This window comes from Rhinatrema bivittatum, chromosome 1, assembly GCF_901001135.1.
Source record: "Rhinatrema bivittatum chromosome 1, aRhiBiv1.1, whole genome shotgun sequence".
In the NCBI taxonomy this organism is placed as follows: domain Eukaryota; kingdom Metazoa; phylum Chordata; class Amphibia; order Gymnophiona; family Rhinatrematidae; genus Rhinatrema; species Rhinatrema bivittatum.
In genome coordinates, this window is record NC_042615.1 from 753,704,846 (window position 1) to 753,721,298 (window position 16,453).

The 16,453-nt window shown below is 50.1% G+C and overlaps 1 protein-coding gene across 1 annotated transcript in view; it reads right to left on the bottom strand.

The window, feature by feature from the left end:
* SKP2 (S-phase kinase associated protein 2) overlaps positions 1–16,453 on the bottom strand; it is a 79,853-nt gene that overhangs the window by 18,231 nt on the left and 45,169 nt on the right. Inside the window, 2 exon segments of the mRNA XM_029578827.1 lie at positions 12,733–12,784; positions 13,866–13,993. Of these exon segments, the coding sequence (XP_029434687.1) occupies positions 12,733–12,784; positions 13,866–13,993 (180 nt within the window).

Below are 16,453 nucleotides of genomic sequence, written 5' to 3' on the forward strand. Positions count from 1 at the left end.
AGTGAGCCTTTAAAGAGCAATTTCGTAAGATTAGCCTTGGAGGTTGCATCAGCTGACCAAATTCTCAACTATAACTGACACCTGTCCACTATTACCGAAGCTACTCTGGCTGAAGTGCGGACTAAATCGCAGTCTGCATCTACCAAAAAGGCGACCGCTGGCTCCGTAACTCTTGACAGAGAAGTAAACAAGAGTGAGCCACCAGGGAACAACAAGAAACCATTTACAAAGTCATTGTCACGGCTTCAAATGCCTGCTTAAGGATAGTTTCAATCCTTCTATCATGATCATTCTTCAAGGCCGTTCCTCCTTCCGTGGGAATAGTGTTCCTCTTAGAGACTGCACACACAAATGCATCTACTTTTGGAAATCGCTCTCTTACCACTGGATACAAGGGGTACAAGCCTTCCAAAATCTGACCCCCTTTGAAACTAGCCTCTGGGGTGCCCCACTCAAAATCAATTCTTGAATGGCCTCCATCATTGCTTTACACAAGTGTTGAGTTTGTGGCATCGTGTGGACCCTTAGTCGCTGTGGAGATGACCCTCCCACAGGGAGGGGCCCCGTGGGGAACCACAGCAATAGGCTAAACTCAGATAGCAGACACGTAGTAGATAGAAAGCTTTATTGTACTGCTGCAGATAGATGGTATGAAGCAGGAAGGCAAGGCACTGAAGTCCGCAAGGTGCCAATAAGTTCAGACAGTCTCAGATGTAGAAATCTCACCCAGATGTTCAAGATAGATGGGAACCCGCAGTGCGGGTAAGGCCAAGCCTGGTGGGTGGAGTTGGAGCACCGGATTGTAGAGGTACTCACAGGAGCGTAGTGCAGACGTCTTCCTGGCAGTAGAGATGGTAGGACAGAAGGTCCGTGGTGCAGAATACACAGACTGACACAGGCTCTTGAGGAGCGAGTACCTGGTAGTCCAGGAGATCCTGAATAAAAATAGAAGAGCAAGAGAGAGACCTCAGAGGAGCGGTTGTCTCGTTAGTAGAAACCCCGAAGGGTGGTTGGAAGCGAGAGGCCCCCGAGGAGCGGGTGCCTAGAGCTTCGTAAGGAGCGAGATCCCCAGAGGGTAGCGAGGCGTCTAAGCGTGCAGCTTAGAGCGGTCAGAGTAGCTAAACCGAAGTCCTTGCTAACTCAATGATGGTAGCGAAGTGGAAGCTTTAAATACCCGAAGGTATTGACGTCATGCAGTGGGGACACCCCCGAGGTTCCCGCCATGACGTGTATTTGAGTGTAGGCAACATGCGCGCGCTCTAGGAGGCCACGGGAATGAGCATGGCGGACTGGGACACCCATGCTGAGCTGGAGACGCTGAGGCACTCGGCACTGGAGGCAGCCATCTTGCCCAAGCAGCCGCCTGCAACCGACGGATGCAACAAGGAAACCAAAATGGGATTTCTCTTTGGCTCAGATATGGAATCTGCCCCAGGAACCCTGAGCAATTTCAAGGTCTGGAAAAACACAGCAGGTAGTTCATCTCTATGAAAGAACTGTCAAATAGTCCTATTCGGTTCTAGTCCAGGAGGAATTTCACCATCCTCAAAAGAGTCAGGATCGGCGTCATCATTCATGCCATCTGGATCTCTATCAGAAAGTTCCACTCTAGCAGGACTCTGGCACTTAACAGCAGGTCCAGGCAAGGTTCCTACTTGCAATTCTGCCCTAGGTACATTAGACAGGGCTGAGGACTGTGCCTGAAGAAAAGATTGCAATCCCTGGAGAATTCTACTAGGAGGTACCTGAGGTGCACTTATTGAGCCACCATCCCCTGCTGATAAATCAGTTAGGGGAGGTCCAAAATCAGGTACCCACCTGAATAGTCTTTACCCAGACCTACATCGTGCTGGGAAGGACCAGGCCTAGTGAAATCAGAGGAAAATAAATCTCCCTGAGCCTCCAAACAGCAGCGGCCGAAGTCAGCGGACACTCCAGACTGATTTGCCCAAATATGATAGGCAGTACAAAGAGAAAAGGCGCTTAGGTTTCCTAGATATAGGCGCCATTAGACCAGCAGCAAGCTGATGAGCGACCAGAAGCATATGTCTAGCTTTTTTTTTTTTTTTTTTGTAAGACATTCAAAATTCTAGGCGTCCACAAAAAGAAAATTATTACTTACCTGCTAATTTTCGTTCCTGTAGTACCATGGATCAGTCCAGACCGTGGGTTATGTCCCCAATCCAGCAGATGGAGTCAGCCAAAGCTTTGAGGGGGCGTATCCATAAGTAGAACTACCCCCTCTGCAGGAGTTCAGTATCGAGTATATCAAAGCCCGAGTAGAAAAACCCGAACCCCCTCATTGAATCAAGTTTATAGAAAATTGGCAACAACCAGCCATGGAACTGTAACAACAGACTAACAGTGGGCGTCCTACAACGTGTAGGAGGCTGCAGAGACAACAAGTCAACTTGTGAGGCGCTGGGACAACAGTGAAAAACTGACAAGTGGTGAAGTACAGATACCCTTACCGTTCCCACGAGCAAGGTGAAGCAGGAGTAGAAACCCAAAAGCGGTGGGCGTCTGGACTGATCCATGGTACTACAGGAACGAAAATTAGCAGGTAAGTAATAATTTTCTTTTCCCTGTACGTACCTGGATCAGTCCAGACCGTGGGATGTACCCAAGCTTCCCTAAATCGGGTGGGGTCCTGCGAGGCCTGCTCGGAGAACCTGTTCACCAAAATGTCCCGTGACTGAAGAGGCGAGGTGTAGGCGGTAATGCCTCGCGAACGTGTGCAACGACTTCCAGGTAGCCGCCCGACAGATCTCCTGGGATGAGACCGAGCGAACCTCCGCCCAGGAGGCCGCCTGAGACCTTGTAGAATGCGCTACAATGCCAGGCGGAGGCATCCGCCCCGCCCCAACATAGGAAGCGGCAATACCCGCCTTCAGCCATCTCGCAATGGTTGTCTTGGAGGCCTGGGAGCCTTTCTTCGGACCGGACCAAAGGACAAACAGATGGTCGGAAGCCCGGAACTCGTTGGTAGCCTCCAGATATATACGCAGCGTGCGTTGAACATCCAAGAGTCGGAGAGACTTCGGCTCGTAGGCGGAGAAGGACGGCAACTCCACCGTCTGGTTCACATGAAAAGCAGAGACCACCTTCGGTAGGAAGGAAGGAACGGTGCGGATCGAGACCCCAGAGTCGGAGAACCGGAGGTAGGGTTCCCTGCACGACAGCGCTTGTAGCTCTGATATACGCCGAGCGGAACAGATCGCCACCAGAAATACCGCCTTGAGAGTGAGATCCTTGAGTGTCGCGGTGCGCAAAGGCTCGAACGTAGGCCCCGACAGGGCCCGCAGCACCAGGTTGAGACTCCAGGAGGGACAAGGATCCCGTAGCGGAGGCCGGAGGTGCTTGACACCCTTGAGGAACCGAGCAATGTCCGTGTGCTGCAAGAGAGAACCTCTATCACGCAACAACGAACCAAGAGCGGCAACTTGGACTCTCACCGAGTTGTAGGCTAGTCCCTTGTCCACCCCGTCTTGCAGGAACTGAAGGATCTGAGGGACCGAAGCCGTCGTGGGGCTGGTGTCCTGGCTGGCGCACCACAGCTCGAACACCTTCCAGACGCGAACGTAGGCCACCGACGTGGACGTCTTGCGCGCCCGCAGCAGCGTGGATATTACCGCCTCCGGGTAGCCCCTGCGCCGGAGGCGTCGCCTCTCAAAAGCCAGGCCGCAAGACAGAAGAGTTCTGCCTGCTCGAAAAATACCGGGCCCTGGTGTAAGAGGAAGGGTAGGTGCCCCAGCCTGACCGGGCCGTCGACCACCAGCTGCAGCAGGTCCGCGAATCAGGGTCGCCTGGGCCATTCCGGGACGACGAAGATCACAGCCCCCGGATGCCCTTCTATTCTGCGGAGCATCCGTCCCACTAGGGGCCACGGCGGAAATGCGTAGAGCAGCAGATGTGCCGGCCATGGGAGTGCCAGGGTGTCCACCCCCTCCGCACCGCGTTCTCTTCGCCGGCTGAAGAAGCGGGGAGCCTTGGCGTTTAGAGCGGATGCCATCAGATCTAGGTGGGGGGCCCCCCACCGATGGACGAGGAGCTGCATCGCCTCGTCGGACAGAGACCACTCCCCGGGATCCAGCCGTTGGCGACTGAGGAAGTCCGCTTGAACATTGTCCACTCCGGCGATGTGTGACGCTGCCAGCCGGACGAGATGATGCTCCGCCCATTGCATGAGCAGCGCTGCTTCCAGCGCGACCTGTGGGCTGCGCGTGCCTCCTTGGCGATTGATGTAGGCCACGGTGGTCGCGTTGTCCGATAGCACTCTGACCTCGCGGTTTCGGAGGAGCGGGAGAAAGTGCCGCAGGGCGAGCCTGACCGCCCTGGTCTCCAGACGGTTGATGGACCACGTCGCCTCCGCCGCCGACCACGTTCCTTGCGTGGCGCTGCGATCGCAGACCGCGCCCCAGCCCGCTAGACTGGCATCGGTGGTTACCACCACCCAATCCGGTAAGTCGAGGGACACTCCTCGGGCTAGGTTCGCCGGATCCAACCACCAGCTCAGACTGTCCCTGGCCTTCTGAGGAAGTGGCAGAATCATCTGGTAGTCCTGCGAGACCGGCTTCCAACGGGAGAGGAGCGCCCACTGTAGGGGCCGGAAATGCGCAAACGCCCAGGGGACCATATCGATGGTGGATCCCATCACCCCCAGGAGTTGCAGGTAATCCCAGGAGGTGGGTTCCAGTAACGCAGAGAATCGTCGTATGTGATCCCGCAAAGAGAGCGCTTTGTCCTGTCGCAAGAAGACCTTGCCCAGCCGGGTGTCGAAGGTCGCCCCCAAGAAATCCAAGCGCTGTGAGGGTACGAGGGAGCTCTTGGAAAAGTTCACCACCCATCCCAGGGAATGCAGGAACTGTACCACCCTGGACACGGCTGCCTGGCCTTGGGTGAACGACTTCGCGCAAATGAGCCAATCGTCTAGATAGGGATGAACCAAGATACCCTCCCTCCGGAGAGCCGCAGCCACGACTATCATGATCTTGGTGAAGGTACGTGGTGCCGTCGCCAGTCCGAACGGGAGAGCTATGAACTGGAAGTGCTGGTCCAGTATCTTGAATCGCAGAAGACGATGATGATCCGGCCGAATGGGGATGTGTAAGTAAGCCTCCGTGAGGTCCAAGGAGGCAAGGAACTCCCCCCGATGCACTGCTGCGATCACCGACCGCAGCGTTTCCATGCGAAAACGGAGCACTCGGAGGGACTTGTTGACCTCCTTGAGATCCAGAATGGGCCGAAAGGACCCGTCCTTCTTTGGCACAACGAAGTAGATTGAATAGTGGCCCAAGCCCACCTCTCCGAAGGGCACGGGCGCAATAGCGCCTATCTCCTGAAGCCTGTTCAGCGTTGACTGAACCACTTGCCGCTTGAGGGCCGAGCCACAAGGGGAAAATACGAAACGACTTTTCGGTGGCCGGACAAATTCCAATGCGTAACCCTGCTTTACGGTGTCCAAGACCCACTGGTCTGAGGTAATCCGCGCCCACTCCCTGTAGATAAACTTCAGCCGCCCCCCGATCCTGGGGACGGCGGAGTGGGCGCCTCTGGCATCATTGTGAGGACTTGGGGGAGGGGTTACCTGTCCCGAGAGCGGGGCGCGCGGGCCTGCGGCCGCGAAAGGAGCGCGACCAGGGCTGGGACCGGGGAGCGGGCGGCCTGGAGCCCCCCGGCCTGTAGTTCCTGTAACGCCGCTGCGCTCTGGCTCTAGTCCGGGACGAAGCGAACGCCCGGGAAGGGCGATATCTATCCTCCGGGAGGCGGTGAACCGCATTTTCCCCCAGCGACTTGATGAGCTGGTCCAGATCTTCCCCAAAGAGGAACTTACCCCTGAAGGGCAGGGAGCCCAGACTCGACTTGGAAGACGTATCTGCCGCCCAGTTGCGAAGCCACAGCAGCCGCCTGGCCGCCACCACCGAGACCATAGCCCTTGCCTGGACGCGGAACAGGTCATACGAGGCATCCGCCCCGTACGCCACTGCAGCTTCTAACCTGTCCGCCTGGGCGGCCTCCGCCGCTGGCAGATCCTGGGAGGTGAGAAGTTGTTGAACCCACAGGAGGCTTGCCCGCTGGGCGAGTGAACTGCACATCGCTGCTCTCATACCCAGCGCAGAGACCTCGAAGACTCTTTTCAGGAAGATCTCCAATTTGCGATCTTGCGTATCCCGCAAGGCCGTGCCCCCTGTCACCGGTATTGTCGTCCTCTTCGTGACCGCCGAGACTGCGGAGTCAACTCTCGGAACCTTGATGAGGTCCAGGAAATCTTGTGGTAGCGGGTACAGCCGTTCCATGGCACGACCCACCTTCAGAGACGCTTCGGGGGTATCCCATTCCCTCGTGAGGAGCTGCAGGAACGAGTCGTGAATGGGAAAAGCCCGCGCCCTCGGGCGCAGGGCCGCCAGGACCAGATCTCCTTTCTTCGAGGATGTGACCACCGCCGGCGCTACTGGAGCAGGCGGGTCAGGCGGCGGATCCAGATCCAGCTCCTGAATGATGCGTGGAATGAGCTCGTCCAGCTCTTCCCTCTGGAAGAGGCGCAGCGTACGCGGGTCGTCCCCCTCCGTCGTGGCGTCCCCTTGCCCCAGATCCATGACGTCCGGGTCAGGGTCCACTGGGTCCGGCGCTGCTCCCCCTGTCGCTGGCGAAACCCGAGCACGTGCGGGAAGGCGCGGGGCCCCCGCTCCCGCCGCAACGGGGGGGCCTGAGCCGAAGGCGAGGTCCGGCATGTCTTGGCAGGGGGGGGTCCACCGGTGCATCCAGACCCTGCAGGTATGCCGTGTGCATAAGCAGGACAAACTCCGGGGAAAACCCCGGTCTCGCCGCGGGGGCTCTGGAGGGGGGCACGTCCGCGCTCTCCCGCCCCTGCGGGCCTTGCTCCGGCAGCAAGGTCGGGGGCGAATCCGGTTCCGACTCCCTGTCAGTCGACCTCTCCTGAGATACTTCGGGGCGCCGAGTGTTCAAGATGGCCGCCGTTCCCGCCAGGCCTGGGGGAGGGGCCCGCCCCCGGCGCCCGGGCAGAGGAGCGAGAAAAGAGAAATCGGCGACAGGCTGTGAGGTGCCTTCCCCCCTGGGAAGGCACCGGGCACAGATGCCCTCCCTGGAGATGCGGGACCCCGGTTCGCCGCAAGCCGCGCAGCGCGTCGGCCGCGGCATCGTATCGCCGAAAAAAACCGCGAAAAACGAAAGTTCTCAAAAAAGAATAAAAAAGTGAGGCTCGGGGTCCCGCGAGTCGAAACGCTGCCGCCGCGGGGGGGCCCGATGGCCTGCACTGCCCGCCGACGTGAGGAGTAAGACGGTGCGGGGGGGGCCCTCCTGGCCGCACTACCCGCCAAAAACAAAAATCTGCCTGCCTGCCTTCTCGAGCCGCCCACGAGGCGCTCAAGATGGCCGCTGTCAGTGTGGCAAGCGCGGAGAGGCCGGTGCTGCCGGCCTCCGCGAGGTACCAGGGGTTTTTTTGGGGAGCTGAAAGGCAAAAGAAACACCAACTTACCCAGTCTGTAGAATAGAAAAGAGAAGACACAAACAGAGGGTAAGCCACGCCTCCCCAAAGTTGAACCCCTCAATTAGTTAATTAACCCAATCAAATATTTTTTTTTTTTTTTTTTTTTTAAACAAACTTGATTCAAACCTGATTCAAAATAAATAGGCAATAGCCCAAGAAAAATCAGCCAAAGACAAAGGTAAAAGCTTATGCTGAATTGGGAGCACTCCAAATTCCCTACTCGCATCTGCTGGAGTCAGAAGATACTGAACTCCTGCAGAGGGGGTAGTTCTACTTATGGATACGCCCCCTCAAAGCTTTGGCTGACTCCATCTGCTGGATTGGGGACATAACCCACGGTCTGGACTGATCCAGGTACGTACAGGGAATCAGGCATCCAACCCTGAGGCGTCTCACACCTAGGCGTCCCAATGCCTAGGCATCCAAGACTTAGGTACCCCTAGGATAGACGCCATAAAAACTTAAGCACACAACAAAGCTCAACTTGTGTGCACAGGTAAGCGGACAGCCACTTAAGGCGCCACTTAATTTGGACACACAGACTATGAGGCCTGCCTAAGCATCCAAAAATTGGACACATACTTAGATACACACACTGAACAGACAATCCTGCAGAGGGAACCTAAAGAAAGTGCACAAAATGCCCTTGAGGTCTACCAAGTGTCGCGCAGCAAAAAAGCTTCAAAGCTGGGCCTAACCTACAGAGACTGCTCAACCTGCCAGGCTGCCCACATCCCTCAACCTTCCACGGAGCGGGACGAACATCAGAATGGCGCACAGAGCATGGAGACCAGGGGAAAGAGGAAACCCTACAAAAAAAATCCTCTCTGTATTTTTATTATATTTTTTTTTTTAAACTTACCTGAGCTCAGCCTTACCTGGCTGAGTACAGATACTGTCTTCAGCTGCGGGGAGAGAGGGCACGTGCTGTCACCGCCGCACTCTGCTTCCTGCACCCCTTGCCTTTTAGCTGTTTAAACAGCTAAGTCTACGCCAGCTGAAAACCAGCTACTGGACCAAGGAACACCTCTGAGGGACCATGGAAATCACCTCAGGAATTCTCAACTGGGGGAGGACCGCAGGAGAGCAGGATGAATTAATTTTCCTTATTTCTCCTTTTCAAATCGAAGCAATCCCCAGTGGGGAGATGCATGTCCACCATCTGCTGGAGGTGGAGAATACTGGCAAGCTGTCACTGCAGGGGTATATATACTGTGACGCTAGCTTGCTTCATCTCCATCTGCTGGCAAAGGTGCATAACCCACTTGTTCTGGATTCATCTAACTGGTCACTAAGAAATGAGCTGCTATATATGCATTTGCAAAGCAAATGTGATTCCATGCTGCCTCAGGTCCAGCAACCTACTGATTGCTGCCTGTAGTCCAGCAACCGGTGGATTGCCGGACCAGAGGCAGCATGGATTCACAAGAGGAAGGTGCTGCCAGCCAAATCTGATTGATTTGTTTTGATTGGGTGACTAAAGAATTGGATCAAGGAAGAGCACTAGATGTGATCTATTTGGATTTCAGCAAAGTTTTTGAGAAGGTCCCACACAGGAGGCTTGTGAATAAAACAAGAAGTTTGGGAGTGAACGCCAAGGTGGTGGTGTGGATTACAAATTGGTTGACTGATAGGAGACAGCGTGTAATTGTAAATGGAACTGTGTTAAGTGGAGTACCACAGGGATCACTGTTAGGACTGGTTCTGTTCAATATCTTTCTGAGTAACATTGCGGAAGGGATAGAAGTTAAAATTTGCCTATTTGCGGATGATACTAAGACCTGCAATAGAGTGGACAAGCTTGAAGGAGTAGACAAAATGAAGAGAGATTTAAGAAAGCTGGAAGAGTGGTCGAAGATTTGGCAGCTGGGATTCAATGCCAAGAAGTGCAGTCATGTATCTGGGGTACAGAAATCCAAAAGAACCATATGTGATAGGGGATGCAAGACTGATGTGTACTGACCAGGAGAGAGATCTTGGGGTAATAATGTCTGGAGATCTTAAGATGGTGAAAATGTGACAAGGTGATAGTTAAAGTCAGAAGAATGCTGGGCTGCATAGAGAGGAATAACCAGTAAGAAAAAGTAGGTGATAATATCCTCGTACAGGTTCTTGGTGAGACCTCATTTTGAGTACTGTGTTCAGTTCTGGAGTCCATACCTGAAGAGGGATAAAGACAGGATGGAGGCAATCCAGAGAAAAGCGACAAAAATAGTGTGGGGTCTGTATTAGAAGACCTATGAGGAGAGGCTGTAGGATCTGAATATGTATTGCCTAGAAGAGAGGAGGTCCAGGAAAGATATGATACAGACTGTCAGCTACCTGAAAGGTTTTAATAACGCACAACTTTTTCTGTTGGAAATAAATCAGTAGAACTAGGGGTCAAGAAATTAAACTTCAGGGAGGACAACTCAGGAAATATTTCTGCATGGAGAGGGTAATGGATGCCTGGAATGCTGTTCCGGAGAAGGTGGTGAAGACTAAAATAGTAAAATAATTCATAGGGGCATGGGATAAACACTGTGAATCCCTAAAACTAGAGGATGGAAATGAAGAAAAGTATGCATGGGGTAACTTGCTGTTGCGGCGGTTACTACCCTTAACTAATAAGCCTACATACTGTTAATGCAACTCCATATGTGCTCTCTGCTTCAACGGCAGGGGAGAAGCGAAATGGGATTCAGACAGCAACCAACGAAGGCCCCAACTTTTATGGTCTGGGGAAACAAACATGGGGGTAACTTGCTGGTGCAGCATTTACTACCCTTAACCAATAAGCTTACATACTGATAATGCAACTCCATCATTACTCTCTGCTTCAACAGCAATTGGATTCAGCCAATAACCAATGAGAGCCCTGACTTTTACGATTTGGGAAACTGATAAGCATAGGGGTAATGTGTGCGGCAACCATAAGTTTGCTGGGCAGACTGGATGGACCATTTGATCCTTTTCTGCCATCGTTTGTATGTTTCATTTGCAAAGCCACTTATTACCATACTAGCAGTATTAGGGGGTAAAATAATGTTTGGTAATGGTAAAAGTATCACATGTTATCACCACTGCAAAGTCAAGAGATGGGCAGAGAACGGGAAACACTCGGAATTTACTAATTCTCCTAACCACAGTAATATCAACTAAAACACACATTACCTTAGAACACTGGTTTAGAGCAAATGAGATTTTCTGAAGACTCTGAAAGGAATTTATTGCAACATTTATTTGAGCTCTTTAACGAAGAATCCAGAAATCTCAGCTAAAACAGAAGAAATACCTATAGCCTTTTCAACTTCGGAACAGTAAGATTAAGGACGGAATTTTCAAAGCCATTCCTGTGCCCGTAAATGGTTGTTTAGAAAATATCCAGTGCTCTTTGCATGTTTAGGTATGTGCGTTAACCAGTTTTGCATGTACTTTTACGTGAACTGCACAAAAGCGCGACAGGAGATGGAGTTGGAACTTATGTACACACTTAATTTTAAAAAAACATGAGGCTGATATTTAGCAACACTTAGCTAGATAAGATAGGACTTCTTCGGATAAGTAGTCGGGTATGAATATTCGGCCATGTTCAGCAGCAACTACTTAGCTAGTTAACTATCTAGATACTTGTAGCTGGTGGGTGGAATGGGGCTTAATGGGGAGGAGCTACTTATTCAGCTAACTTCATCAGATAAGAGAAAATATTCAACCTTATCCAGCTCAATTAGCCAGATAAGTTAGACCTGCTACTAAAAATTGTCCGGGTATATTCAGTGGTACGACTGAATATCTTGGCCATGTTAGCCACATATGTTTATCTGGCTAACTTCCTTAGCCAGCTATCTTTGGAATATCTACCTCTATATGTGCAAGTTAACCCACACAAGTTATGTCCTCTGAAGAGGTGTAATTTTATGTAACGGGCCAATTACCCACAAATTTTCAAAGCGAATTCATGCTCATAAGTTCGCTTTGAAAATTTGGGGTGAAATTTGCATGTTTAAAGGTATACATGGGCTTTACCCATGTAATAAAATTACCCTTCCTATCATCCCAACTGAAGTATTAATTCATTTTAGACTGTAACATCTTAGCTGATCATGTGCAACCTTGTAATGGTCTGCCCAGTTCTTAGGGAAAAACAAATACAACTTATCTTAGATAAAGAAACTTTCTTACCAGCTAAATAACCCAAACCCAGATCCTGAACCATATGCAAATACAATTGCTTGACACCTTGTTTTAGGACAGCTTGGTTTGCCGATTCTTCTTTAGAGGTGTAGTTATATATTATTTACCCAGCAAGCCAAAGTTAAATTTTGCAGTTTGAGAAGATTTCATAACAGAGGAATAGAAGCTAGAGGCATGTGATTAGCCCTTCTGGCTGAATTTGTGTGCTGAAAGGATCTCTCTCATTGACTGGGCTATTCTGATGGAAATTTTAATTATTGGCTACATCATGATAAGTGGCATGACATGCACACATGAACCAACCAGCTCCCATCTGAAGTTTATTCCAGCAGAACTTTTGCATTATGACCAGGCAGAAGGAAATGATTCTCAGGGCAACTGAATGCTGATTACCACCAAGCACCAACAGTGGTACAGGAATGCAAAATTAGAAAGATCAATAAGCAAAGGAAAGGAAATTGTCAGTTCATGACTTCCATAATAGTGTGTGCCCCAACCCATTAAAACAGATCACAGTGCATAGAAGAACAAGGTGAGGACCATGATCTGCCCTCGATAAGCAGGGCCTGGGTCAGACACGCTCTACTCTCCATGTGCCCTTAGAGGCAGACAGGAAGAAAAGTCATATTGTAATAAGTTGAACATGTGAAACTAGTGACCTGCCGGGGGATTTTCCTCTTTCCAGCCATGAGTGCAACATGGTGAATTTTCAGGGGTATCCCCAGGGCAGCATTGGTCTTAATACTGGGTGGATCCATTGAGGTTTCTTTAGAAGACACTTATGTTTTCTTGAGACCTCCTTCAATTGCTCATTGTGAAATATTAATGGATTAAAGGGGCATTTGTTTCTTAGAATTTCTCTTTTAATCCTCTCCATTCAAGATCACTGGTGCCAGCTGTGCCATTTTTATTACTGCCAATAGAAGTGGACCACAAAGTATTTGGAGTGGGGGAAGGCAGGTGGGGCTCATTAAATTATATTTTTAAAAAAATCCAATTTCTAGCCCTCTAATTACAAAAATATGCTTTACCCATAATACTGAAATTCTTACCTTAAATCTAAACAGATGAGGTTCAGACATCTTCCCACTAGTGCACTGAGATCTAGAAAGACAAAGTCAGCCGTCAAAAGGTCTTCTGGGCCCATACAATAGTACAAGCTCTCGAGTCTTACTGGAAACTCATTTCCCGGTGCTCCAGGTTATCATCTCTGAATCAGGAGGAATCCAGTCAACCAGTTTTAGCCAACGCAGTGCCTGCGAAAGCTTTCACCCATCCTTCGCTTCCATCTGAAATGTTTGAACTTTAAAGTATGGTGTGCATGTCCCAGCACGGCACTGAACAAGAGAAGGGAGGCCGAAACAAATGCATATCACTTTGCTCCTTTTAAATCCTTCCCAGTAGGGTGGGGGCCCATGCTGGAGCCTCGGTAGTTTCTGGTTCGATTCCCGGGTTGGGTCTTTCACACTGCAGGGGCAGTGTTCACAGCCAGAAGCGGGGCGGTGGGGGAAGAGCCATGATCATTGTTAAGGGTGACACCTGGTAACTGAATTTACAGCCGAAGATGCACATGTTCTGGAAGCAGCCCTGACGCCTGGCTCCCCGCCATCAGGACTGCTCCTGCAATGATCAGACTAGGAACAGTGGGAGGGTCTATGAAAATAGGGGGGAAATCCCCAGGCACTTGGGAATGAAGGCTCCTGGTGACAAAATGCCAGCACTGGTTCCAAATGAGCCAGAAGAAAAAGGAGAAAGGAAGAACTATGGAGACAAAAAAAGAATAAATCCTTCCCGGCAGCTGTATCCACTCAGTCTTTTGCCTTGTGTTTTCTGGGTCTTACCGCATAAGGCAGCTTTAAACTGTGTGAATGTAGACAAGAGCTTTACAATGCTAACCCCTAACAGCTTATTTCTGTTTAGCCAATCAAAAGCCTCTTAAGATGACAACAGTCTGCCCTTGCTTGAATAATTACGATCGGAGGCTTTTCAGGTTTTCCTATATTTACTGTGCAGTAACTCTTGGGAGATTATTGATGAGGGAAGGAATGGTAGAGATGCAAACTAAAACAGGAATACAGAACTGCAAAAATGTCTGATCCTCCCCAAAACAGAAGGTTTTGGGGATGAGGACGATGTATGCATCCCATCTCTGTGGTTCATGAAGTGATCATGAAGGGTATTTTACCTGATATCAGCAGGTTCTGTCTGTAGCCGCTCAGATTTAGCTGCCTTATGCAGGTAGGAATGTGATGCACTGCAACGTTAACATGATCTGCCGTGAAGTCACACCAGGACAAGTTCAGCTCTTCCAATCTAAGAGAAGCACAAAAGAGAAACACATTTAAGGAAAACCAAAATCAGGAAAGGGAAGCATGAGTCAGCAAAGTACATAAATCAGACCTGCAGAACTGCTCTCCCATAGGCTGCAGGGCTCCAGCTAAGTTTGACATGGCTGTGAAGAGGAAATATTGCTGGCTAATGAGGCCTCAAACTTGCACGAACCTCAAGCTGCATATTATCTGACTCTGAATAAATGTTCCACTTTAAATATCAAAAGGTGACATGAGTCAGCAAGTTTGCTTACCGTAAATGATATTTTCCATAAACAGCAGGATGAATTAGCCATCTGGGTGACATCATCTGGCTGCACCAAACATACCCATCTCTACAAGCTAGTAGAGCTTTGAACTTTACTGAGCATGTGCAGAATTCCCACATGGGTGTTGTCTCATGAGCTACCTCAGTCTACATCCTATCTAAATTCTAGCTATGTAGTCTGATCTCCAGGGAGGCAGGTGATTATTCTATGACTAATTCATCCTGCTAATCAACAAAAAACACAATTTACAGGAAGTAAACTTGTTTTTTTCAATCAATCAGCAGACTATGGGGGGAGTCTCAAGCTGAGGAGCATTTACTTAATAAGCAACCTGGCCCCATTGTGGAGTATAGACTACAGTAAAAACAGATTTTGCTAAACTGTTTGTCCAAATTTACTGTCAGTCTTTGAGAGGTTATCAAGACAGTAGTGGGGTGTAAATGTGTGAACTGAAGACTAAGTTGCCGCTTTGCAGATATCCTTGATAGGTACTTTTCGAAGATGTACAATTAGAAGCAACCACGGCACATCCAGCTTAGCCATACAACTTACGTGGATAAGTCCAAATCCGCTCTGATCTGACCGCTCACAATTTATACGGCTAACGTTTTAGCCATATAAGGGACTTAAACAGCTAATTGGTGGCCACTGAATGTGGGCGCATATTCAGTGGCCACTACTTAGCTGCATAATTCCCACTTATCTGGCTAAATAGCACTGGATGCACTTTGAATATTGACCTCGGTATGCTTGGTGACCACTACTCCTAGTGTTTGGATTCGTATGAGATGAACAGTTGGGAGGTTCAACGATGTGGCTGAATTTGTTTCTTGTAATATGCTAAAGCCCTTTTACAGTCCACAGCATGGAGGACTTTTTCGCAGTCATGCACATGGCAGCCTTGGAAAGAAGGTAAGCAGTATGATGGAATAACAGGAAGAAAACAACTACAAAATCCCTAAGGAATAAGTACTTGCTTGATCCCAGAAGGAAGGAAGAGAAAGAAGGCTGACTAGCCTAGATCAGGAGACCGAAGGGAGACGTGCTGCACCTGCTGGAGACAGACAAATACTGAAGGGTTACAGGATAGGCTCTATCCTCATATAGGATATCCTTTCAGTTTTAGTCTGTCTCCACCTGCTGGAAAGGAGGCTCAACCCACAGTCTGGATTGATCCGGGTATGTACAGGGAAAAAAGCTTTATGCATAAGGAGGACAAAATCTAAAGAAAAGGAATCAGAATCAACATCCTGATCTGAAAAAGCAGGGTCCTCCTGTAAAAAAAAACCTGATCCTGAGCTGCATTCTCATCAGGAGTTGCAGGGACTGGATACAATGTTGGAGGAAGCTCCCCCTCCCCCACAGCCCTTGCCTGAGCTGCATGACATGTGCTTAAGACGTGCTTAAGATTGCTGCCTTCCCTGCACTGAGGGAGGAAGGACCAGGTCTGAGCTCTTGCGGAGCCTGACGTTTTTGAGCGTTGGCTGTTGCTGCAGACCCTGAAAAAGACTTGGCTTTTGCTGCAGACCCTGAAAAAGAGCTGCCCACCGCCCCTGGAAGACACCTCGAGCAAATCCCAGTCCTAGAAAACTCCGCAGCCGATTCCTCACATGCTATACACCAGGATGGCTGCAGCATGGTGGGGGGAAAAAACAGCTCACAAAACACGAAATCGGCCAAAAACGCGGCGATTCAGGTGGGCAGGGGTCCTGGATTGCAGCTGACCAAAAAAGAAAAATTGTTTTTTGTTTTTGTTTTTTTTTTACACAGCGCTCAGACACACACGGGTGAAGAGAGGGACTGGACCACCAGTAATCACTTCCCCAGCTGCTTACCTTGCTGGAGCCTGCAATGAAAAGCGTGGGTAAGCTGTGCCTCTGATGGTCTTATTTTTTTTTTTCTCAAAGAAACGAGCAGAGGAATGGGAGCCTCTCTGCTAAAAGAGGAGTGACTAGACCACCAGTATCATCCCTTTAAGCCAGGCAAGAGGTCACCGGGAAAAGGGGTCCCAGGCTGAGTACTCAAGTGGAAAATCCCCCCTGGGACCCTGTAAGAGCTGTGAGACAGAGCTGTCTCACATAGACAAGAAGTTTGATTTCCTTCAAATTCTTTTTTTTTTTTACATATAGAAATTTATCAATACTTGCTTGATCCTGGAATCAATCAGAAGGAGA